Here is a 25,371-nt window from a genome sequence, read left to right as displayed (position 1 = left end):
CTTTTGGAATGATGAATTGGATGATAAACCAGCTGACTTTTGAAACATGAGCAGACATTTACTTGATGAAGAAGCAGGTATGGGCACTCAAGGTAGACAAAGGAGCAATAGAAATGTATCCGTGCGAATTAAGATGCTGTCAGATACTTCTCTGCTGATGCAGGATAGATGCAGAAGGACTCGTATTAAAAAACCAGCATTGGGGCGCCTGGGTGGCGCAGTCGGTTAAGCGTCCGACTTCAGCCAGGTCACGATCTCGCGGTCCGTGAGTTCGAGCCCCGCGTCGGGCTCTGGGCTGATGGCTCAGAGCCTGGAGCCTGTTTCCGATTCTGTGTCTCCCTCTCTCTCTGCCCCTCCCCCGTTCATGCTCTGTCTCTCTCTGTCCCAAAAATAAATAAACGTTGAAAAAAAAAAATAAAAAAAAAAACAAAAAAAACCCAGCATTGAACTTGGCCTAAACTGAGGTAGGGAGGCTGAAGGGCCTCCGTTTTAGAAAGGCTCCGTCTCTGCTGTTTTTCTGCTAGGTCTCATTTCTGCATGAGCCAAAGAAGCTGTGTTCCCACTTTTAGGGGGAAGTAAGAAAGTTAATTCTTGTCTGAGTTTTGTCCTTGGCCCCCAGACACCCGATAATGTCTAAGAGGAGCCGGATCCCAAACACGTTCCAGGCTGACCCTGGCATCAATATCCCTACTTTCGGGAATTTATGGAACCTGTTCTGACACCTCTGATCGGACACCACCCTGGACTCCTGAAGAAACACGTACCTTAGACCCCTTTCCAATATAAGCCCCTAACCCCAAGCAGGGATGAGACTCATTCTCCTTTCCTTTCCAAGTCTCCCAGACAATCCGTCCACTATTCTCTACCTGTCATTGACACTATTCAATAAAGTCTTTTCACTTTCTCTGGCTTGCATTTGATTTCTATCCTGCGCGAAGTCAAGGACCCCTTCGGCTGGTCCTTGGGGACCTTCCCTGGGTCCTCGGACTCAGCCTGCCTGTATCAAAACCAATGGTTATCCCAACAATGGGCATCTTTTCCCACGTCAAAGGAAGAAATTCTGCTGCAACAACATTCTTACGTTGGGGATCTTCCGCCACAACTTTTCTTAACCCTGGGGAGCCTGCTTCTGCGTACAACGAAGAGGCAAGGGACAGCAAATTGCACGTGTCCTTGTTACGATCACGTTTTCTGACGGAAAGGCGTTGACGTAATTCCTCGGTAATATTTTCTATACTGTTACTTCTTGAGCTGTTGAAGCCTACGCGTGCCTTAGGCCCGTATTTTCCACTGGAAAAGCATCTTCAGTTTGTGGGACAGAATCATATGTTGAAACCTTTCACGGGGTTCTGCAAAGAGCATTCCGAATGGTGGGTGCTCTGCCCCCGGACAAGCGTGAGGATTGGGGGCTCTGGACTCACATGTAAACGAAGTTTTCTGGCAGCCAGTGACCCGGCTCCCTCGGTGCACACTCCATTGGCACGGGTAGACTAGGCTCTTCCTCCACCTACAGCAGGGACTCCTGGATTGCTTTTTCTAAGGGGGGCTGCTCCGGGTCTCCCCCCACTACAAACTTTCAACTCCGAGTCCTGTTCTGCGTGGTGTGGGCTTGCGGGTATGATCTCTGACAGCCTTCACTTACTGAGCCCTTCCTCTGAGCCAGGCGCAGAGCTAGATATCTACAACGGAACGCCGTTCACCTACAACTGTCCTGTGAGAACAATCGGTGTTCCTGTTTTACAGATGGTATCCAAACCTCACACAGGTTACATGATGGACCTAATTCATGCAGAGCTTTGGTCTGTCCGACTTCAAAAACAGTTCTCCTACCTGACATGCTCTGTAAGTGGTAACTGAGGTCCCAGAGGAGTCCTAGCCCATCTGCAAGTAATACTCCAAAGGGCATGGGTCACCTTTTGGTTTTTTGTTACGGCTACCATTAAAAAAAAAAAAAAAAAAAACTCAAAAAATATATATAAAAGAAAATTGCATAATTAACACCATTTATCCATTAGACTAACTTCAGTAGTTACCAACAGGTTAATCTTGATTCATTTATTACTCCCTTTGCATTCCCCATTCCCACCCCAAATGGGTTATTTTATTTATTTTTATTATTTTTTAAAATGTTTATGTATTTTGAGAGAGAGAGAGAGAGAGAGAGAGGGGGAGCGCACGCACGTGCACGTGAGCTGGGGAGGGGCAGAGAGACAGAGAAAGCGCGCGCGCGTGCGCGCGAGAATCCCAAGCAGACTCCGTGCTGTCAGCACAGAGCCCAACACGGGGCTCGATCTCACAACCGCGAGATCATGACCTGAGCCGACATCAAGAGTCAGATTCTTAACTGACTGAGCCACCCAGACGGCCCCCAAATGGGTTATCTTGAAGCAAATCCCAGACACCGTGTAGTTTCATCCATCAACGCTTCATTATGGATCTCTTTCAGATGGGAGTCTTTTATTTTTTTTTTATTTTTATTTAAAAAAAAATTTTTTTTTAACGTTTATTTATGTTTGGGACAGAGAGAGACAGAGCATGAACGGGGGAGGGGCAGAGAGAGAGGGAGACACAGAATTGGAAGCAGGCTCCAAGCCCTGAGCCATCAGCCCAGAGCCCGACGCGGGGCTGGAACTCACGAACCGCGAGATCGTGACCTGAGCTGAAGTCGGACACTTAACCGACTGAGCCACCCAGGCGCCCCTGATGGGACTCTTTTAAAAACTAAGGTAACTGCAAAGCCACTGTAGTATTTCAAGGGAAAGGAACACACCAGGAAAAGGAATTCCTTAATATGTTCCTTTAGAACATAGATACCAAAGAGTTCATAGACTAAATGTGCAGCTCAAGGAGTTTTTGTGTACTGAGCCCACCCACAACCAGCACCCAGGTCAAGAAACAGACCACTGCCTGCTCCCCAGAGGCCCCCACAACCATATCCTACTCAGTCAGGCCCTACTTTCCCAGGGGTAGCCCTGCCCTGATGTCTGACAGCACAGATGTGTTTTGAGGCCACCATTTTCCTCTGTAGACAAAATTTTTAGAATCACTTCATGAAATGCCTTCTCCAACAAAAAGTGGATATATTTAGCAATGAGATTGCTCACACACAATTACAAAGCTTCTCCTGTCTTAAAAGATCTACACTACAATTCACCTGATAAGGATGCCTTTATTAGACAAGGATGTCCTTATATATCGCTGAAATAAATACACTGTAGATGTAATGTTCAATAAATGTAGTATGAGCCCTAAATTATTTTCGCCTTGCTAATGCCACAGCTAGGTGTGACTCTTTCTGGTCAATGGAATGAAAAATGGAATGAAAAATGGAAGGTTTGCATGGGACTCACAGGAGGGATGCATTTCTTCGGACTTAGCTTCCTTTTTACTGGCTGGAACGTGGACCTGTTGGCTGGAGCTCGAGCAGCTATATTAGACTATGAAGCTGAATCATGGGCGAAGGATTATGGAGAAATAAGGCAAAAGGGACTTGGGTCCCTGACACTGCAACCTGCCATATCTACTGGACTCCTTTTAAACAGTAGAAATAAATTTGTATCCTGTTTTAGCCACTAGTTTGAGTTCTTTCGTCACTCGAAGCTAAGCCTTATTCTAAGTGGTCCAATTACCTACTGTGGGCTTGGCCCTGTAAACAGGCTTTATGTGCCTTATTTTACTTGATCGGTGCCACTCTCCAAGGTAGGAAATACTATCTTCATTTAACCAACAAAGAAACTGAATACATGTGACCGGCCCGACATCGCAGAGCCAGCAAATAAAAACCCTTCCATCCCGACCCTAGCCGCTGTCATTCCAAGGATCCCACCTTCAAGGATTGTTGCAACTGTTGGGAGAGACAGACATGTATGTTCTAAACAGGACATAACACCCGGTGCCTAGAAGTGGCTGAAAATCTGTTGGGACGATGAGTAAAGAAGAAACAAAGTATAGAAGAAACAAAGCATGTGGAACTAAAGTAACGAAGGCAGAAGCAAGGAGAGTCCTGGAGAGCGTTTCCGGGTCCCCTCGCTTCCTGATCCTGACCCTCTCCTCCCTCACCTGCAACTCCCATCTCTCCCCCTTCACACCGGCTTGTATCTTCCACTTTACATTTAAACAGCCCTATTACTCACCATCCAACCTTGCCCTTTTTGGTACAGAATTTTGTTCCTTCTGCTTCTTAGTGGTCTCCTTCACCCCTGGGGGTCCACACCTTGCCCCTAAGGTCCCAGACTCTGGTGTCGGACTTCAGCCCTGCTAAGACCACCCTCTACCTAATCACCAAACTCGTCTCAGCCCCAGGCTTCTCCATCTGGCACGCCCACTGCTGATCACTGCTTCCCTTAACCCTTTCTTCCCTTGGCCTCATGGTTGGTGCATCTTGACATACAGGCTCTGCTTTCCTTCTGGCCACTCCTCCTCTGCCCCATATTTTGTCCTCCCCATATATGTGGTGGCCCTCTAAGGTTCTGTCCCTGACCTCGACTTCTGTAAAATGGGGATAAATAACTGTGTCTATCACACACACTATTTTACAGCCTGATTTTTTTTAACTACCTTTTTTTTTTTTTTTTTGGGAGAGAGAGAGAGAGAGAGAGAGAGAGAGAATCTTAAGCAGATTCCATGCTTAGTGCTGAGCCTGACACGGGGCTTGATCCCATGACCCTGGGATCATGATCTGAGCTGAAATCAAGAGTCAGACGTTCAACTGACTGAGCCACCCAGGCACCCCACATCCTGATTTTTTTTTTTTTTTTGGTCTCAATAATATGTTGTGACTATCCTTCCTTATGAAATAAGAGCATTAAATTCACAGTGCCATTTTTACTGGCTGCAGATATGCACATATGACAGCTTGTTAACCAATCATCTTCTGGTGAACATTTAGGCTGAACTGCATTTTTGTGGTTCTGGTGTTTACTGGGTTTTTTGTGAGTGTGCGTGGATCATGTTTTGAAACTAACGCCACTATATCACTTGGAATCTGAAGTAGTTACCTATGTGTTCATAGTTGTCTTTCTCTCCTATTATGGCAGATAGAGATAGCTGCCTAGCCAACAGCCATTCTCTCTTTCTCTCCCTTGCTCCCTGAATCCAGTGTTATTTTGGGTAATGAAGTGCCCAGCGGGTCCTGCTCTGGTCCAGTCATGGACATCTAATTTCTCTTTGCCAGATGTTTCCTAAGCTTCCTTTGTGGCCAGGATGTCCCTGTGAAAGAGTTACGGGAGCGGGCGAAGAAGACACGAGAGGGAGAGACACAAGGAGCGAAAGAAGGTGATCTCTTCTTTACAGAGAAGTGCCAGCTATTAAATGGGGAGGGGATGGTGGAGGCGGAAGATGGCCCTTTTGCAAACCCAAATATAAGAACTGATTCGGGCAAAGACCATCCAGGGATGCTAAAACCACTGGGCGAAGATGTGGGGAGAACCTATTCATCCAGTCTCAAGGAATCACGTCGCTTATTACAGACTAACGACACAAAAATGGAGTCTACGGTGGAGAGGTCTGGCAGAGACCACGCGTCTGGCTGACCTGACACCGAGTGTCTCCTGGTGTTTTGCAGTGTGCATTCACAACATTGTCTATGAGGTGTTCTTGGCAAAAAGATCTTATCTGAATCCTATCAAGCACCTAGGATAGCCCCGATGTCCCATCTACAAGAAATATAGGATAGGGGCGCCTGGGTGGGTTAAGCATCTGACTTCAGCCTAGGTCACCATCTCACCATTTCTGAGTTCGAGCCCCACGTCGGGCTCTGGGCTGACAGCTCGGAGCCTGGAGCCTGCTTCTGATTCTGTGTCTCCCTCTCTCTCTCTGCCCTTCCCCCACTCAGGCTCTCTCTCTCACTCTCTCTCTCTCTCTCTCTCTCTCAAAAATAAAATAAACATGAAAAAAAAATTTTTTTAAGAAATAGAGGATATATTGGAATAAATGATACCCTGAAGGAATAATCAGAAAAATCCAGAATGTGGCTTGAGTCTTTCAAAAAAATCTATGTCATAAGAAACTAATAATGTAATAATTGATTCAGGGAATAATAACAAAGCTGGAGGAAGAGCACCAGTATTGATTAAAAGATACCAAGGTGATATCACAAAAATTATAATTCCCAATCTTTTTTTTTTTTTTTTTAATTTTTTTTTTTCAACGTTTATTTATTTTTGGGACAGAGAGAGACAGAGCATGAACGGGGGAGGGGCAGAGAGAGAGGGAGACACAGAATCGGAAACAGGCTCCAGGCTTTGAGCCATCAGCCCAGAGCGTGACGCGGGGCTCGAACTCACGGACCGCGAGATCATGACCTGGCTGAAGTCGGACGCCTAACCGACTGCGCCACCCAGGTGCCCCTAATTCCCAATCTTTGACTGGGAAGCAGTCAAAGTAGGACCAAAAAGGCTATTCTGGGCACCACTGGGGAAATGAATTTGACCTAATTACTAGAGAGAGAAAGAAAATGTGGCAAAATGTGGAAAACTGGTAAACACAGTGAGGGCATACAATGTTCACTGCACTGTTCTTTTAACATTTCTGGAAGGTCTGAACATTTTCGGAAGAAATTAAAAATATTGCAAATGGCTGGAGGCACAGGAAAATATCCATCATGCGCTGCTAAGCAGGAAAAAAAGTCTAAAAACTAGGTTGACAGATTGTCTAGACTGTAAACTAGATTGTTTAGAGATACACCTCTACGGACCCAGGAGAAAAGACTAGGTCTTTTTCTAGAAAAATGTTGGCCAGGTGCTTTTCCAGGTCTGTTTGTTTCTTCTCACTGAACATAAATGATGTTGTAGTTTAAGAAAAAAAATAACTTTCAAGGAAAGATCCGGTCTCTGTTTTTCTGGGGTTTACATTCTAACCACAAGAAAGCTGAATGTGCTTAAGAGAGTCCCAGGGCTAGGGGCACCTGGTGGCTCAGTCGGTTAAGCATCCGACTCTAGATTCTGGCTCGGGTCATAATCTCACAGTTCGTGGGATCAAGCCTTGCGTTGGGCTCTGCGCTGACAGCTCGCAGCCTGCTCCTGCTTGGGATTCTCTCTCTCTTCCTTTCTGCCCCACCTCCCCACTCCCTCTCTCTCTCTCTCTCAAAATAAATAAACTTAAAAAAAAGATAGTCCCAGGGCTAGGCCTCCAATTAAAACCTGCCACGTGTGACAATAGACAGGTGCTCAAACAATGCCCCTTCCCTAAAGCCCTTAAATACCTGAGGAAGTTTTCTTGTAGTGCCTTTAGGTATTCGTGAAAGTAACTCCATTCATTCCAGTGGAGCCAGTTCAGCACACGAAGGTTTTCCTTCCGTTTCTTCATGTTGATCAGGGTCAGTTCGATGACCTCGGCGTACGTCAGGATGGACTCAGTGGCTTCAGCCGTCAAGGAAACCGCCACATTGTCAGTTGGTATTATTGACTCTGAGCCTGATCAGCGGGATGGCCTCGTGCATGGCCGGGCCGGGAGTGGGGGGTGGTGAGATGGCAGAGTGGGGAAAATGACCTGCTTCTGGACCAGACCACTGGAATCTGAGCAGGAAATGACTCCTGCTCTTTGACCATGGCCTACTTTGGAAGGCAAGAGGCTATCCTCCCCAATAAAGCCCTTCTCTCCTCCCTCTGATGGAAAGGCTAGGAAATGCTTTCTTGGTACTGCCATCTAAAATTCCCACTCTGTCTGGTGACAGATGGTAACTACACTTATTGTGGGAGGTGCTTCATAATGTATAGAATTGTCAAGTCACTGCGTTGCACACACGAAACTATTACAGTATTGTAAGTCAACTACACTTCAATTTCCTTTCCGTCCCAAGGGCTCATCCTCTATATCATGTGTGTACGTTGAAAAATCCTCTGTGCCTCCCCCACCTCTGTGCCTCCCCCTCCCTCTCTACCCCTTCTGGATCCATCAGCATCTCACAAGTTTGGGATCTCAAGTCAAGATAAGTCATTGTCTACGTCTCCATTTTCTCCTCTGTAAAATAGGGATAATCATTCCTACCTTAGATGATGTTAATAATAATTACGATAGTTATTACTTATTTAGAGTCAGCCATCTACCACATAATCCTGGTCACAACTCTATTGGTTTGGTATGATTATCCCTATTTGAGGAAGGAGCTGATCAAGACATTGAGCTCAGAGGTTAAACTGTGCACACGAGACCTTAAGGCCGGTGGCTTGCTGAGTTGGGACTCAGATCTGGGGCTATGTGTCCCCAGCCCAGGCTCCTTCCGCTGCATTCCACTGTCTACTGAGCAAAGAGGTGATACATGGGAAAGTGCTTTATGAATAATAAAGTGCTATGAAATGTGAGCTATTATTCTCTGCCTATAGGCATATAAATACACTTGGGGATATGAGCTCTACCGGGCAAGTGCTGCCCAGTCCATTCTGGAAGCTCTTCCTGCTGGGAAACGGTGTATTGACAGGTAACATTCAAGCACTTGTTACCTGCCAGGCACTATGGTAAGCCTTTATGGCTGTTGTGCCTGTATTCTGCATAACAGCCCTAGAAGGCGGGTGTCGTTATCCTATTTTATAGATGGAAAACAACAACAACAACAACAACAACAACAACAACAACAAACGAGGCTAAGAGAGAAGCTGAGCCTTGTCTAAGGTCACTCAGCTGGTCAACAGTTGGGTTGTTATCTTGAGTCCAGGTTTACCGGATTCCCTGTTCTGACCCCCTATGGCAAACTGCTTGCTAGGACTCAGGACACCAACATGTCACATCTGTTTTCTTAAGATCTGAGCCGGTTCCCCAATCTTTAAGATAAATGCCAACAGGGCCAGGGATTTGCTGATGAGCCTGGAGGAGGGGCGTGTGTGTGAGGAGGAGGTTAGAACAAACCCATACCCAAAATCCTGATTGATACACACTCTAGGGTCAGTGAGCCTCTGGGAGGCATTACTGAGCTGCAAAATATGTTTGAACACCTAGTTAGCATTCACCCTGGTAGACAGGAAGAGATTTTGCACACAGGGAAATTTAACTTGCCCAGGATCCTACACAGCTAGCTCATGAGGCAGATTTGGAACTAAAACGACCCTTAGGCTCCTATCAATGGCTACCCTCGATGGGCACCTACTAAGCGCCAAGCACTGTGCTCAGGGCTGGGTACCTCTCCACACCCTTGCTTCTGGGAGAAGCAGAGGCCTGGCGTAACGTGAGCCCTGCCCACTGGAGGAAAGGATATGGGATGCTCTTGGTTTTTTCCCTTCTGACTATCAACATGTCTTTGCCGTGCTGCTGCAGACTGGCGTGGTTCTGGAGGAAGTGCACAATCAGAGGGCTCTTCCCGTAAATGTTGAAGAAGTTCAAAGTCGGCTCGGGGCTTTTGCAGGCTGGGTAAGACTGAATAGGAAAGAGAGAGGGAAAAATAAGATATTGTCATTTTTACAGCCTGTATTAAGAAATGGAAAGGTACTCTGGGGCGCCTGGGTGGCGCAGTCGGTTAAGCGTCCGACTTCAGCCAGGTCACGATCTCGTGGTCCGTGAGTTCGAGCCCCGCGTCAGGCTCTGGGCTGATGGCTCAGAGCCTGGAGCCTGTTTCCGATTCTGTGTCTTCCTCTTTCTCTGCCCCTCCCCCGTTCATGCTCTGTCTCTCTCTGTCCCAAAAATAAATAAAAATAAACGTTGAAAAAAAAAGAAATGGAAAGGTACTCATCATATTCTTTGTCCAGTAACTCCAGTTTTAGGATGCCATCCTAAAGAAATTACACCAATTAAAGAAAAAAAGATTTAAGTACTAAATCAGATAGATATTTACAATGGCAAAAGATTAGAATAAACTGAGTGTTCAAGAAGATGTTGGTATCTCTACCCCAAGAAATAGTTATGCCACTATTAAAGTGTTTATCAAGAGTCAATACTAAGGAACTGTTTCATATCTGATTGTACATTAAAAAATCAAGATGCACCAGGGCACCTGGGTGGCTTTGTTGGTTAAGCGTCTGACGTCAGCTCAGGTCATGATCTCGCGGTTCATGAGTTTGAGCCCCACATCAGGCTCTGTGCTGACAGCTCAGAGCCTGGAGCCTGCTTGGGATTCTGTGCCTCCCTCTCTCTCTGCTCTTCCCCCTCTTGTGCTCTGTCTCTCTCTCAAAAAATAAATAAACATTTAAAAAAATTAAAAAAAAAAAAACCCAAGATGCAGGGTGCCTGGGTGGCTCAGTTAGCTGAGCATCTGACTCTCGATTTAGGCTCGGGTCATGATCTCAGGGTCGTGGGATTGAGCCCCGTGTCAGGCTCCACACTCAGTGCGGAGATTCTCTGCCCCTCTACTCTGCTTACGTGCTCTCTGTCTCTAAAATAAAATTTTTAAAAATCAAGAGGCAAAATTGGGTAGATGGTATTATGTATTTTCTTTTTTTTTTTTTTAATGTCTATTTATTTATTTTAAAGAGTGCGAGTTGGGGAGAGGGGCAGAGGGAGAGAGAGAGAGACTCTCCAGCAGGTTCCATGTTCAGCACAGAGCCCGACACAGGACTTGAGCCCATGATGGTGGGATCATGATCTGAGCTGAAATCAAGAGTTGGACACTTAACCAACTGAGCCACCCAGGTGCCCCTGTATCTTTTCTATGAAATAAATCAGTTAAAAAAAAAGATAGACGGGAGACTGGAAGCATAGTTACCAAAATGTTAACGATTCATTCGGCAAATATTTATTGGGTCCCTACCACGTGTATACACTGTTTTAGGTGCTGGGGATTCAGCCGAGAAGACAAATTCTAATGGAGCTTGCATTACAGTTGAGACAAAGACAATCAACAAACCAACAAATAAAAGAATAACATGACATTATGGAATAGTAAGTGCTTCAGATAAGGATCGAGCAGGTGGGGCGCTTGGCATGTGACTCTTGACCCTGGATCTCAGGGTTGTGGGTTCGAGGCCACACTGAGTATAGAGATTACTTAAAATCTTTAAAGAAAAAAAAGAGAAAAAAAGAAAAAAAAAAAAAAAAGAAGTGGGGCAAAGGGTGGAGGGTGGTGGGAAGGGAGACGGGGGAGTAGAGGGATCTTTTCCATGAAGTGGTCGGTGGCGGGGGCGGGGGGGGGGTGCTGTGAAAAGGTAAGGAACCACAATCTTTTTGTAAGTGTGATAGAAGCCACCAGAAGGTTTGAGCTGGGGCTCAACGTAATCGGACTAATTTCTCTGCAGATCCCTAGGAGTGCAATGTAGAGAAACTCCTGCAGTGGGTGAGAGGGGATGTGAGGAGTGGTTAAGAGGTCTCTGCAGTGGTTGGGGGGTGTTGGGTTAAAGAAGCAATACATTTTATTTAAAGAAGGAGTTATAATTTAACTAAAAAACTCTGCCTCCTGCATAAGGGCTATGACGACGCCTGAGTGCACTCTTCTCTAAGCCTTTTTGGATCTGAATTGCTTCCTGGGATGTTTCTTCTGTCTATAACAGTCTCTGAACCTCGTCATTCGACATCTTGGGACAGAAAACTGATGGTGGTGGGAGCTGTCCCGTGCATAGTAGGAAGCTGGGCGGCATCCCTGGTTTCTAGATGCCAGTAGGATGCCATCTCCTCCTTTACTCCCAGCTGTGACAACTGGAAATGTCTCCAGGCAGGGGCCAAGTCTCCCAGGGGGCAAACCTGCCCCTCCCCAGCCCCTATGGAGAATCACTGTTCAACAGCAAGATCCCACTGGGATCACAGAAACTTGGGGCTAGTAAGGAAGCTGCACATCACTTAGCCCAGGACTCCTAAACCCTACGGCCTACGAGGGGGCAAGTCTGTGTTCACTGGTCTCCAGTGAAATGAGGGCAAGAAGGAAAAAAAAAATATTGCCGTAAATCTGACTTAAAGTGAGTGTGAGTCACTTTAAGGACGTTCTTTTACTCTGAGATTCCCTTTTCCGCTTTTTTGTATTAATAACCTTCCTTCTATGAAATGATGGTGATGGCAGATAAGCGGTCATTTTGCTTTAGTGAACTTATTTGGTGAAAAACAAATTGTTTCCCACAGTCTAGAAGATTCCAAAGTGGACCCAGGGTCCACTAATCTCGTTCCCCATTTATCCTAAACTTGTTCTTTTGTCTGCCCAGAATCCACCCTCCTTTCCTGACAGCCCCCGATTCTTGCACTGGAGGGAGTTCACCTGCCCTCCACTGCCTTCAGGCTTGTGGGGACTTTAAGCCAAAAGTCTTGCTCCCCCAGGGCGCCTGGGTGGCTCACTGGGTGAAGCATCTGACCGGCTCAGGTCATGATCGCTCAGTGCATGAGTTCGAGCCCCATTTTGGGCTCTGTGCTGACAATGCAGAGCCTGGAGCCTGCTTCAAATTCTGTGTCTCCCTTTCTCTCTGCCCCTCCCCTGCTTGCTCTCTCTCTCTCTCTCTGTCTCTCAAAAATAAATAAACAATAAATAAACATTAAAAAATTGTTTTCAGGGGCGCCTGGGTGGCGCAGTCGGTTGAGCGTCCGACTTCAGCCAGGTCACGATCTCGCGGTCTGTGAGTTCGAGCCCCGCATCGGGCTCTGGGCTGATGGCTCAGAGCCTGGAGCCTGTTTCCGATTCTGTGTCTCCCTCTCTCTCTGCCCCTCCCCCATTCATGCTCTGTCTCTCTCTGTCCCAAAAATAAAATAAACATTGAAAAAAATTTAAAAAAAAAATTGTTTTCAAAAATTATTTTAAAAAATTCTTGCTCCCCTGTGAAGGCCACTAGCAGGGCCATCAGGGGGGGTCTTCAGAGGTTTCACAGTTTCTTCCAGAGCCTGCCTCTCACCCACCCAGCTAGAACCAGGGCACGTGCAATAAGCTTGGTCAGTCAAAATTCCTGCTTCTGGGATTTTGAGTCTTGACCGGGGTAAACTGTAGACTGGAAACACATGGGGGCTCACCCATTCCAGACATGTTACCTTGAAGAGATGGTTCAAGGGTTGGAAGGGCCATGATTCTTCTCCCGGTCCCTGGACTCACTTCAGACTTTCTAGCTACTCGATGTTCTTCTAGTCTTTGCTCACAGTGGCCAAGGCCGGATTTTGGCACTTATAAGCAAAGAATTCCAACGAATATACCTCCTTTTGATAATATTAGCAACAGGGAATGGTCCATTTTTGCTTCCCTAACTCTGGAAACAAGGAACGTATTACCCTCAGAAGCATCCAGTTCCACGGTTGGTAAGGACCTGATTTCTCCTCGAAGGAAGGAGGCAGGGGAGGGGCCTTGGGTACCGAGACCTGGGGACGGGAGTGCGAAGGGCTGGTCCTAGCCACAGCACCGGGCAAAGGCGGGCCGGTGTGCAAGAGGAGAGAGATTCCGAGACGTCAGATCCAAGGGGCAGGGAGAAAGCAGAGTAGGGGCTAGGGTGAAGGGTTGGCATCAGAGACCTGGCAAGAGGAATGAGTTTCAAGAGGTCTGAGAGTCAGGGGCGCCTGGGTGGCGCAGTCGGTTAGGCGTCCGGCTTCAGCCAGGTCACGATCTCGCGGTCCGTGAGTTCGAGCCCCGCGTCGGGCTCTGGGCTGACGGCTCGGAGCCTGGAGCCTGTTTCCGATTCTGTGTCTCCCTCTCTCTCTGCCCCTCCCCTGTCCGTGCTCTGTCTCTCTCTGTCCCAAAAATAAATAAACGTTGAAAAAAAAAATTAAAAAAAAAAAAAAAAAAAAAGAGGTCTGAGAGTCAGAGCTGGAACAAGCCCTGCGGATGGTCTGCCGCAGAGCCAGGGGGTAAAGCTGGTTTAAAATGACAACTTGGACCCTGAGGAAGTTCTTTCTTACCCGAGATAAAAATCTGACTCTCTGTAATTCTAACGGATCTTCCTCCAGAACCACGTGTTATGGAATAGTCCTTAAAATATCTGAGGAGAGCCCTTGATCTTCTCTCATTGTTGCCTTCTCCAACCTAAACATCCTTAGTGTTTTCGATGACTCATGGACAGGGGCGCCTGGGTGGCTCAGTTGGTTAAGCGTCTGTCTGACTTTGGCTTGGGTCACGATCTCACGGTTTCTGAGTTCAAGCCCCGCATCAGGCTCGCTGCTGTCAGCACAGAGCCTGCTTGGGATCCTCTGTCCCCCTCTCTCTGCTCCTCCCCCACTTGCACTCGTGCCTCTCTCTCTCTCTCTCAAAAAGAAAAGAGAGGAAAGTGGAGGGTGGGTCCAACTGGTGGGGCAACTAAAAGGTTTCTAAGAGCAACTCACTGTTCTTGGCCCCACTGTGATGAGGTCTCCCTTATTCTCACCTCTTTCAACTTAGTGATACCTTCTGTCTGCACGACACATACACAAGCCTGTGTGGGCGATTTTTCGAAAATGAAGGGAAGAGGGGGGTTGCATATTTGGGCCCATGTGGTAGGTGCACAGCACATGCAGGACAGAAGAGGGGCTGGGTGCCAGTAAGCCCCCCAAGTTCACAGACATTTGGGGAGAGGACTGGGCTTCAAACAAATCCTGTAACAAATGCTTGAGCCGATCTTTGGCTAAATTCAAAGGAGCAGAGTGACCCCTGGTGACATTCGGTTATGTGAGTAACGTTTTTGTATTGCGAATAGGTGATAATATAAAAATATTGGGGAAAAATTGGGAGAATATCTCACATAATCGTAGAGTGATAAAGATCTTTCTTTTTTTTTTTTTTTTTTTTTTTTTAAATTTTTTTTTTTTTTTCAACGTTTATTTATTTTTGGGACAGAGAGAGACAGAGCATGAACAGGGGAGGGGCAGAGAGAGGGAGACACAGAATCGGAAACAGGCTCCAGGCTCTGAGCCATCAGCCCAGAGCCTGACGCGGGGCTCGAACTCACGGACCGCGAGATCGTGACCTGGCTGAAGCCGGACGCTTAACCGACTGCGCCACCCAGGCGCCCCGATAAAGATCTTTCTTAATAAGAAATGAAATCAAGAAACCATAAAACAGAAGACCAATAAATATGGCTCTTAAAAAAATTATAAGTTTCTCCCCCCAAATTACATTTTCTCACATAAAATACCATCATTAAAGTAAAAAGATTAAATAGTAAACATTTTTGCCAAACAGATGACAAAGAATTGAACTCCTACAAACGAATTATAAGCAAAAGACTAAGAACCTCAAAAGTTGTCCTATTTCTACTAAGAATAGAAAAAACAAAAACAGGGGCAGCTGGGTAGTTCAGTCAGTTAAGCACATGACTTTGGCTCAGGTCATGATCTCACAGTTCATGGGTTTGAGCCCCACATCGGGCTCTGTGTTGACAGCTCAGAGCCTGGAGCCTGCTTTGGATTCTGTGTCCCCCTTGCTCTCTGCCCCTCCCCTGCTCACACTCTATCTCTCTCTCTCAAAAGTGAATAAATGTTAAAAAAAAAATTGGGGGGCATCTGGGTGGCTCAGTCAGTTAAGCGTCCAACTCCCGGTTTCAGCTCAGGTCATGGTCTCGCGTTTCGTGGGTTCGAGCTCTGCATCGGGTTCTATGGTGACAGTGCAGAGCCTGCTTGGGATTCCCTCTCTCTCCCTCTCTCTCTGTCCCTCCCCTGCTTGCTCTCTCTGTCTCTCTTGAAATGAATAAATAAACTTAAAAAAAAATTTTAAACGTTAAAAAAAATTTTTTTAAAAGAAGTTAGACACAGAGTTACCATATGACCCAACAATGCCACTCCTGGGTACATACCCGAGAGAACAGAAAAAATATGCACACACAAAAACTTGTATGTGAATGTTCATAGAAGCAGTGTTACTCATAGCAGCCAAACGATGGAAACAACCCAAATGTCCATCTGCCAGTAGATGGATAAACACAGTGTGGTCTATTCATACACGGCATGTTATTCAGCCATAAAAAGAAATTAAGTACTGATACCGCATGGATAAAGTTTGAAAACATTATGCTAAGTGACAGAAATCAGTGATACAAGGCCACCAATTGTATGATTCCATTTATACGAAATGTCCAGAACAGGGAAATCTGTATAGGCAGAAAAGTAGATTGGTGGCTGAAGAGACTGGGGTGACAGGGGACCGGGGAGAGACTGCTAATGAGTATGCACCTTCTTTTTGGGGTGATAAAAGTGTTCTGGAATCAGAGAGTGGTCATGATCGCACAACTAAACTAAAGCCCACTAAATTGTACATTACAATGCTGAACTGTATCGTATATAAATTGTATCCTTTTGAATATCTTGGTTCTACCACCTACTAGCCATTTGGCATGAAGTGAAATACTTAATATTTCTGAGCCTAAAATGGGGATAATAAGTAAAAACTACTTTTCATAGGGTTGTGTGAAGATTAAATGAGTCAATACATATGACGTGTTTAGAATGATGTTTGGCATACAGTAAGCACTCAATAAATGTTGGCCATTATGTGTTAGGTTGAAAAAGCAAAATGAAAATAGTGTATATTCTATTGTGGTTTGTATATATTAAAAAAAGGTTTGTATTCCTTGACATCCGCCCGATATTTCTGGAAGGATATATGGGAAAATAGTGTTTGCCTCTGGGTCAGGGGCATAGGGTCTGGCGTGAAAGAGAAATTTACTTTTTATTACGTGCCCTGCAACGCTGTTTGATTTGACCATGGGCAAAGAACAGGCAGCAGGTTACACCCAAGCTGTGCCTCAAGTGGTAGAATCACACGTTCGCTCCTCGGTCAGGAGTGTCCCGCGGGCCCCCGTGAATAGCGTACTGAGCTGGCTCTCCTTTGGCACTTCCCTTCCCCTTGCCTCTGCCAGGCGGTTGGCTCTCAGCTGCTTCCCATTCCTGTTAACATCCACTCCACCCGCTTGGCCTCCCCTCCCCACCGAGCTGGGTCACAGAGTAGGACACGACTGTTGGTCACCCACCGCCAGCCCTGTCGGCAGGAAGGGCCATCACCACTGCTGGACTTTATTTTCCCCGTTTTATGGAAGGAGGTCAGAAAAGTTGAGTCACCTGCTCAAGTAACACAGCTGAAAAGATTCAGCACCAAGATCTGAACCCATGTCCGTCTGTCTTTTCCATCACGCCCTGCCCTACTTCTCAGAACGTCACCGCTAAATGCTGAGGGGCAACAGGCAGTGGTAAAGTATGGAGAAATGAAGAAGGCTCTAGAGCTGAAGGCTGAAGGTGCCACTGATGTAAACTACCGTCCGCAGAGGTTTGTGGGGAAGAGCTAGGGGCGGGGAGGAGAAGAGGAGAGAAAACACATTAATCCAGGGACTTTCGAGTTCGGGGGACTTTGCTAGTGGCAAAGCTCAGTGATTAACAGCTCAGGCTCACAGTCTGACAGATCCGTGTGCAACTCTTGGCTTTAACACTCATCGGCTTTGTGAATTTAGACAATGCTCTGAGCATCACTTTCCTCACTAATAAACTGAAGAAGACTAGGAAGAATTATCTCAGAGGACTGTGACAGTAAAATAAAATATACTGCATGTACAGGTTTAGTTTAATGTCCGACATGTAGTAAATGTCCATTACATGTTAAATATCACTATCTCAGGTGAACCTCATAAGAACGCCATGACCTAGGAATTACTGTCCCATTTTCTAGAGTAGGGCAATGAGGCTCAGTGCTCTCTTCCCATTACACCAAGGCTCCTGAATTTCAAGCAGGTAATTTAAATCCCTGGAGAAATCCAGGTAAAAAGCTCAGTCAACGGGTACCTACCTCCACCAGGAATTACCCTTAGGAGATTTCCTGACTATATCACCCACGTCTGTAAGAAATACCCCCATTCTGACCCTGACATCTTCACATGGCTGGCTTTTCTCCCCAGATCTCCTAGCCCCTCTGAAATCATCTCTACTATTAAATTTCCAATCATGTGCTCACCTGCTTGGGAAGCATATTCTCAAATTCTCTTGCTTCTGATATCCTCTTGACTTGTTTTGCAGCTTTCCTCAAGACCAGAGTCTGCCGGTGATTCTCTGTCAATATAGCGTTGGCAAAAAAAAAAAAAAAAAAAAAAAGGATCATTGGAGAGCATGTATGGCAGATCTCCGCTTCCTAATCGCATGAATTACCTGGGTGTATTCAGGTCATTGGGAAATAGTTCAGGTAAATTCATACAATCTCACTTGTACTTTAGCCAGATCTATACCTGCGGCCACACATTTGTCCCTCTATATATCTGTCCATCCATCCATCCGTCCATCTATCCATCCAACAAACATCCACTGAGCATTTACTATGTGTTAGGTCCACGCACGGTGCTGGAAATAGACTATCTTCGAGCAACTCACAGCTTAGTGGGAAAAAAAGACATGCAAATAACAAGTGTAACACCAACTCAGACGCCATGCATACAGTTCTCTACAAGTTACACCATGGCCAGAGAATAAGGAAGGAGAGGGCTGATGGCTTTAAAAATGCTAAGCAGCGGGGTGCCTAGCTGCCTCAGTCAGTAGAGCACGCAATGTCTTGATCCGGGGGTTGTGAATTCAAGCCCCCCATTGGGTATAGAGCTAACTTTAAACAAACAAACAAACAAAAAAATAAAATAAAATGCTAGTAGAATCAGGAAGCGTGTTGAGAATAAAAGACCCAACTCTTGCACAAAATTCTGGCTTTACTGTGGGAGAAGGTTGACACAGACCATCTTAAAGATGGGCAGAGAGAAACAACAGATCATCGATAAAGGGATAACAGAATGACTGCAGAGTTCTCGACAGTAACAACAGAAAGCAGAAGACAATGGAATCAAATCATCAAAGCATTTAGGTAGACTTGTGGATCCATAGGAACTATCTTCAAGAAGAAGGGTGAAATAGGGGTGCCTGCATGGCTTGGTCAGTTAAACGACTGACTCTTGGTTTGGGCCCAGGTCATGATTTCACGGGTTCGTGAGTTCCAGCATCAGGCTCTACCAATGGCGTGGAGCCTGCTTGGGATTCTCTCTCTCTCCCTCTCCTGCCCTCCCACACATGTGCTCTCTCTCTCTCAAAACAAATAAATAAACTAAAAAAAAAAAAAAAAAAAAAAGAACAGAGATGAAATAAAGACATTCATAGAAAAATAAAAACTAAGGGAACTTACCAAAACGCTTGTGATAAAGGAACTGCTAAAATTCTCTTTCTCATTCTCTCTTTCTCTCTAAATATCTATCTATCTGTCTACCTAATTTTTTTTCCAGGAAAAATGATCCCAGAAAGATGGTCTGAGCATCAGGAAGCAGGCAGATAAACTGACAGTTTAAGACCAAACAAAAATTACCTGCTATAATAAGCATAATATGTAATTTGTGAGGTTTTAAAATAGAACAGAACTAAAAACTCTAGACAAAATAGCATTTAAATCTGGACAGAAGAGATTGGAGTTAAATTTGTCCAAGTCCTTGCTTTGCTCGGGAAAGGAAGTGGGTTAAGATATTATTTAACTTTACATAAAGCTAAGTATGCATGAGAAAATTTCAAATGCACACAATAAAGCAAGGTTTCTCAATCTTGGTGTTACAGACATTTTAGCCAGATGATTCCTTGTTGTGGGGGATGTCTTGTGCATCGTAGGATGCTTAGCAGTATCCCTGACCTCTACCCACTAGATGCTAGTGGCAATCTCTCCCCAAGACATTTATGGCCCCAAATGTCTCCAGACATTGCTAAATGTCCCTTGGCGGGGGTGGGGAGTGGTTAGCCCTGTTTGAGATTCACTGCAATAAAGAATAATCTGTAATGAAGAACAGAGACAGAATACATAGCATCCAAACAATTAGAATAAAATGGAGTAAGAAAAAAAGAACCAAAAGAATTCTATCAGGATTCCAGTTCTGGTTAAGATAAAGTAAGCAGTCCCTACTCCATCTCCTACTAAATGCAACTAAAAACCCTGGGCATAACGCATGGGGTAGCTTTCTGAGGAAAAGTAGACGCTGGCAGGTGACTTGGAGAAGGAAACCAGAACTCAAAATAAGAACCATATGGCAGTGAATTTCCTGGATTTATTTTCTTCCTCTTAAATGTCCCAGCTCAAAGGCAACATGAATCCCAGAGCTGAGCATCAGGGGAAGACAGAAAGAGATCTAACAGAAGCTCTCTGTTTGTGGTCATGATCTCCCCCCGCCAGAAGAGTGGGGGAAATCCTGGATTCTTTTCTCTCCCACACGTGCATCTCGGCAAGCCCTCTTCCGGAAGCTTGCAAACCTGTATGGTAGTGACAGCAGGAGAAGTGGCAGCTGGATAGGTATCTAAAACTCTGAGGGACGGGAGTCCTTCTCTGGACCATGGATTTGTGGTTCAGAAAGTAGGAAGGGAATCTCTGTCACTTTTTTTTCTCCCTCTGTCTTCCCAGTTGGCCATGAAGGCAGACCCAGTCACAGGAAGTATGCAGAAGAGTGGAGAGACGGAAGTTCTAACTTTCTAGCAGAAGACCAGACAGGGGTGCCTTTGGAGCCAGTGTGGGAAAGAAGAGAGAGGTCAAGAAAGGAATCCCATAGGGGTACCTGAGTGGCTCATCGGGTAAGCTTAAGCGTCTGACTCTTGATTTTGGCTCAGGTCATGATCTCAGAGTTGGTGAGTTCAAGCCCAAGTCAACTCCATGTTGAGTGTGAGCCTGCTTGGGATTCTCTCTCTCCCTCCTTCTGTGCCCCTCCCCCACTCACGTGTGTGTGTGTGTGTGTGTGTGTGTGTGTGTGTGTGTGCGCGCGCGCGCACGCGCTCTCTCTCTCTCCCTCTCAAAATAAACTGAAAAAGATCTTTTTTAATGTTTATTTGTTTTTGAGAGGGAGGGAGGGAGAGGGAGAGAGAGAGAGGGTGGGGAAGGGGCAGAGAGGGAGGGAGACACAGAATCTGAAGCAGGCTCCAGGCTCTGAGCTGTCAGCACAGAGCCCAAGGTGGGGCTCAAACCCACGATTCATGGGATCATGACCTGAGCCGAAGTCAGACACTTAACCAACTGAGCCACCCAGGCACCCCCAAAATAAACATTAAAAAAGTGGGGGGAGCTGAAAGAAAAGAACTACCAACCCAGAATAACCAGAAAAAAATATCCTTCAAGAAAGGAGGTGAAATAGAGACATTCTCAGATGAAAGAAAACTAAGGGAATTCATTGCCAGCAGGCCTATTGGAAATGGATTACTGAAGGAAGGGTTTTTTAACCCTCAGATAGAAGGAAAATGGTATGAGAAGAAAACTTGGAACTTCAAGAATAATGGAAAAACAATATGGGACACCTGGCTGGCTCAGTCAGAAGAGCATGTGACTCTTGACCTTGGGGTTGTGAGTTCAAGCCCCACGTTGGGTGTAGAGATTACTTAAAAATAAAATAAAATAAAATAGAAAAGAATGGAAAAACAATAGAAGTCATAAATATTTGGTTATGTACAGTAAATACGTGTTAAAAATAGTAAATATATAACGTAAATAGTATATAACGGTGGCTATACACAGTTAACATAGACTGTTTCTCCTCTTACATTCTTCAAAATATGTGGGATGATCACTTTGGAGTATAGCTTGGCAGTTTCTCAAACTGTTAATCATATGACCCAGCAGTTCTACGCCTATGTTTACATACACCCGAGAGAACTGAAAACATACGGCCACACAAAATCTTCTCTGTGGGTGTCCATACCGACATTCCTTATTTTATTTATTTTTTTAATTTTTTCAATATCTATTTATTTTTGAGAGAGAGAGAGAGTGACAGGACGAGGGGCAGAGAGAGAGGGAGACACAGAATACGAAGCAGGCTCCGGGCTCTGAGCTGTCAGCACAGAGCCCGACGCGGGGCTCGAACTCATGGACTGTGACATCATGACCTGAGCTGAAGTTGGATGCTCAACCAGCTGAGCCACCCAGGTGCCCCCCCAGCATTCTTTATGATAGCTGCAAAGTGGACAACCCAAACTGAATAAAAATTAAAAGACCATATCCAAAACATTTGTGAAATGCCTCCATGTGCAGAGGGAAATCTATAGCATTAAATATTCATGTTAGAAAAAAAGGTTTTCATTTTTATTCAGTTCAAAATATTTTCTTAAAAAAAATTTTTTCTGTGTCTCCCTCTCTCTCTGCCCCTCGCCCGTTCATGCTCTGTCTCTCTCTGTCCCAAAAATAAATAAACGTTGAAAAAAAAATTTAATAAAAAAAAAAAATTTTTTTTAATGTTTATTTATTTTTGAGAGAAAGAGCAGGGGAGGGGCAGAGAGAGAGGGACACAGAATCTGACGCAGGTTCCAGGCTCTGAGCTGTCAGCATAGAGCCCGATGCGGGGCTTGAACCCACGGACCACAAGATCATGATTTGAGCTAAAGTCGGATGCTTAACCGACTGAGCCACCCGGGCACCCCCAAAATATTTTCTAATTCCCTTTAGTACTTCCTCTTTGACTCACAGGTGTTCATGAATTTGAATGTGCAGTTGACCCTTGAACAATGTGGGTTGGAACTGTACAAGTCCACTTATATGCAGATCTTTTGCAGGACAGTATATATACTTTAAATATATATATTTTCTCCACCTTATGATTTTCTTAGCAGCATTGTCTTTTCTCTAGCCTACTTTATTATAAGAATACAGCATATAATACATATAACATGCAAAACGTGTTAATCAACTGTTTATGTTGTTGGTGAGACTTTAAGTTAACAGTAGGCTATTAGCAGTTACGTTTTGGGGGGAGTCAAAAGTTATACATGGATTTTCGACTGTGTGGCAAGATCATCGTCCGTAACCCGTGTCATTCAAGGGTCAACTGCATACTTATATTGAGGACTTGCAAAGTCTCCTACAAATATATTTTTTTTAATTTTTTAATGTTTCTTTATTTTGAGAGAGAGAGATCATGCACAGAGAAGGGGCAGAGTGAGATGCAGACACAGAAACCGAAGCAGGCTCCAGGCTCCAAGCTGTCAGCACAGAGCCCAACATGGGGCTTGAACTCACGAACCAAGAGATCATGACCTGAGACACTTAACCCACTGAGCCACCCAGGCGCCCCTCTCCTACACATATTGACCTCTGTTTGGAACCTGGCTGTACCTCTCAATGAGTGGTTCCCAAGTTGTTCTTTTTTTTTTTTTTTTTTTTAATAACAGCTTGATTGAGATATAATTCACATAGTAACATCTCTGAGCTTCCATTTCTCCGTAAAGAAAAAGGATTGCTTAATTTTTTGGAATAATGATCGCATGCGTGTAATTGCCTGCAATGGTACTTAAGAGTTCCTGTTCTGTGTTTTCTTAGGTTCTGTATTTGTCTATTTGGCATCCAGTAATTACAGGGCAAAACTGATGGCCAGTGCTGTTCACGTCTCCCCTGTGACCCAGAGGCCATGCTCTGAACCACCGACTTCTCCAACTCCCCCACACCAAGGCAGTATTTCCCCCGCCCCTAAATCACCCCAAGGCCCAGTGCCAGACAACCAGAGACAGTGCCTACGTCCCAGAGCCCACCAGGAACTCAAACCAGATAATCCCAACCTGTTTACCTTTCATGCCTTGTCTTTCCCAGAGAAATCCCAGTAAAGGTGGTGGCCTAAGCCTTCGCCTTGCTCCATTCCGCCCCCTGGCCGACACCGGTGATCCCTCCCATGACCCTGTGCGTCTGGGTCTCTGTTCCTAAGACAACTGTGAGTAGCAAACTTTTCTTTCAGTGGCATTGGCCTCTCTGTGTGTTCACTCAGTCTCCTTCAGAAATTAACACCTGGACACAAATCAATTCTTACCTCAACAAATGTTGAGTTTCGCGGGGGGAAGTGGATGGGAGCAGCAATCATGTCTTAGGTATTTTTCTTCCTTTGCAAACAACCTTTCTTCCCCACAAGTATTAGCGCTGTGCTGAACTCCTCATCATAAGAGTGGAACTTAATCAGTGTTTGTTGAACTGAAGAGATAATTATGTTCTCTCCTAAGATATCACTTGGTGTCAAGACCCAGGCTAGAACCACAAGTGTAGACCAGGGTGGCACATTATGTCTGAACAAACCCAGGAAGCCAGGGCTCGTGAGATCATAACTAAGTCAAACGCCTACATTTCCCTTTTAAGAGAGTTCCTGTACCTTTCGTGGCATTCTGTGTTTGTGAGCCATCCCGTGATTTCTTCTGGGCCACAGGACCTTTCTCCGTGGTTGAATTTATACAGGAAGACTCCAGGAGAGGAAAAAAAAAAAAAAAAAAGATGAAATTGAGTAAAATTGGTTGGGAGAGGAATACTAACAGTCAACATGCAATTTCCCAGACATTTCTCCTCGTTCTTAGCGATGCATCACGTGGAGGGAGACCACTCAGCAGAGCCTGGGCACCCAGCCCTCTAACCAGGGCGCATGGCCAAGAGGTGGCTGCAAATGCAGGTCCCAGGGGCCGAGCAGACCGGGATGCCAGTCCCAGCCCTGTCCCTCAGCAGCCGCTAAGCTTGGACACAAGTCCCTGGACGTCTCGGTTGCCTTTGTTTCCCATTCGGTTCTTAGGAGGATTAAGTCAGCTAATGCGTGCAAAGCAAAGCGCGTGTGTGGCTGCTTAAGGGAAGTGGACCGAGAGCATTGTGGCCATTGTTCACGCAGTCACTTACCACACTCCCTCGGGCGACATTTCACTGAGCAACTACTACTGCGTCTATTACTAGGCAGACCCTGAGACCTAGCCCCTTGCCCAGAGGAGCTCCCAGTCCAGCAGGGGAGAGAAGAGTAAATAGATAATTACGCAAAGGGGTGGGCAGATTCACATATTTCTTAGAGAAGTAACGTAAGTTAGGATTAGGTTTGTAGATCAGTGACTCAAAATAACAGTGGCTCAAACTAGGTAGAAATTTCCCTCCCACGTAACAGTCTGAAGGTACGCAATCCAGGGTTTGTATGGTATTTCTGCGGTGGTAAGTCCTTAGGGACTCTGACTTCTTCCAGAGTCCCCTTCTTCATGGTTCCACCTTTCCTAAGATAGGACCCTTGTTCTTAGGGTCCAAGATGGCAGCAAGAGCTCCAGCCATCACATTCACATTCCAGGCAGCAGAATGGAGAAAAGGAAACAGAGACAAAGGATTCATTCGCATGAGCTGTGTTTTAAGGAAGATTCCTAAAAACTGCCACGCGGCATACCCACTTCTATTTCCTTCACTGGATCTGAGTCACATGGGCTACATGTGAAATCTAGGGGGGGCTAGGAAACATCTTTATTCTGCCCATGTATGTGCACAGCTACACATCCAAGGTTCTTTTTCTACAGGGGAGGTGAATGACAGATAGTGGGGAGCAATGACTAGTCTGCCACAGGCTGAACGAGCAGACTATAGGCGGGAAGCCAGAGTGGGGAATGCTTGATCCTGCCTGGGGGAGAGCTGGAGGGCTTCCAAGGAGAGAAGATGCTTTTGTTCTGTCTTTAAGGGTGAGTAGGAGTTTGGCAACGTTAAACAGATGGCCCACCAAGAGGCGGACGAGCAGTCCACCAGCCTCAACAACCACTTTGCTTTATATAAATACAATATTTGAATGGGAGGAATGCTGAGACGGCCTCCCATGTCCCATGCAGCTGGCGGTCTGGCAGCCACTG

At 45.6% G+C, this 25,371-nt stretch overlaps 1 protein-coding gene across 1 annotated transcript in view; it reads right to left on the bottom strand.

Moving 5' to 3' along the window:
• Nucleotides 1-25,371, bottom strand: part of FAM227A (family with sequence similarity 227 member A) — an 85,338-nt gene that overhangs the window by 20,790 nt on the left and 39,177 nt on the right. Inside the window, exons 13-16 of the mRNA XM_086712268.1 lie at nucleotides 23,889-23,976; nucleotides 17,726-17,820; nucleotides 9,188-9,345; nucleotides 7,202-7,354 (exon numbers count right to left, since the gene is read on the bottom strand). Coding sequence (XP_086568394.1) covers nucleotides 7,202-7,354; nucleotides 9,188-9,345; nucleotides 17,726-17,820; nucleotides 23,889-23,976 — 494 coding nt within the window. The remainder of the gene's footprint in view (nucleotides 1-7,201; nucleotides 7,355-9,187; nucleotides 9,346-17,725; nucleotides 17,821-23,888; nucleotides 23,977-25,371) is intronic.

This window comes from Puma concolor, chromosome B4 (genome assembly GCF_028749965.1).
Source record: "Puma concolor isolate L17-30 chromosome B4, mPumCon1.1.hap2, whole genome shotgun sequence".
Taxonomy (NCBI): domain Eukaryota; kingdom Metazoa; phylum Chordata; class Mammalia; order Carnivora; family Felidae; genus Puma; species Puma concolor.
The sequence above is the reverse complement of the archived record's forward strand: the minus strand, read 5'-3'. Positions and strand labels throughout refer to the sequence as shown.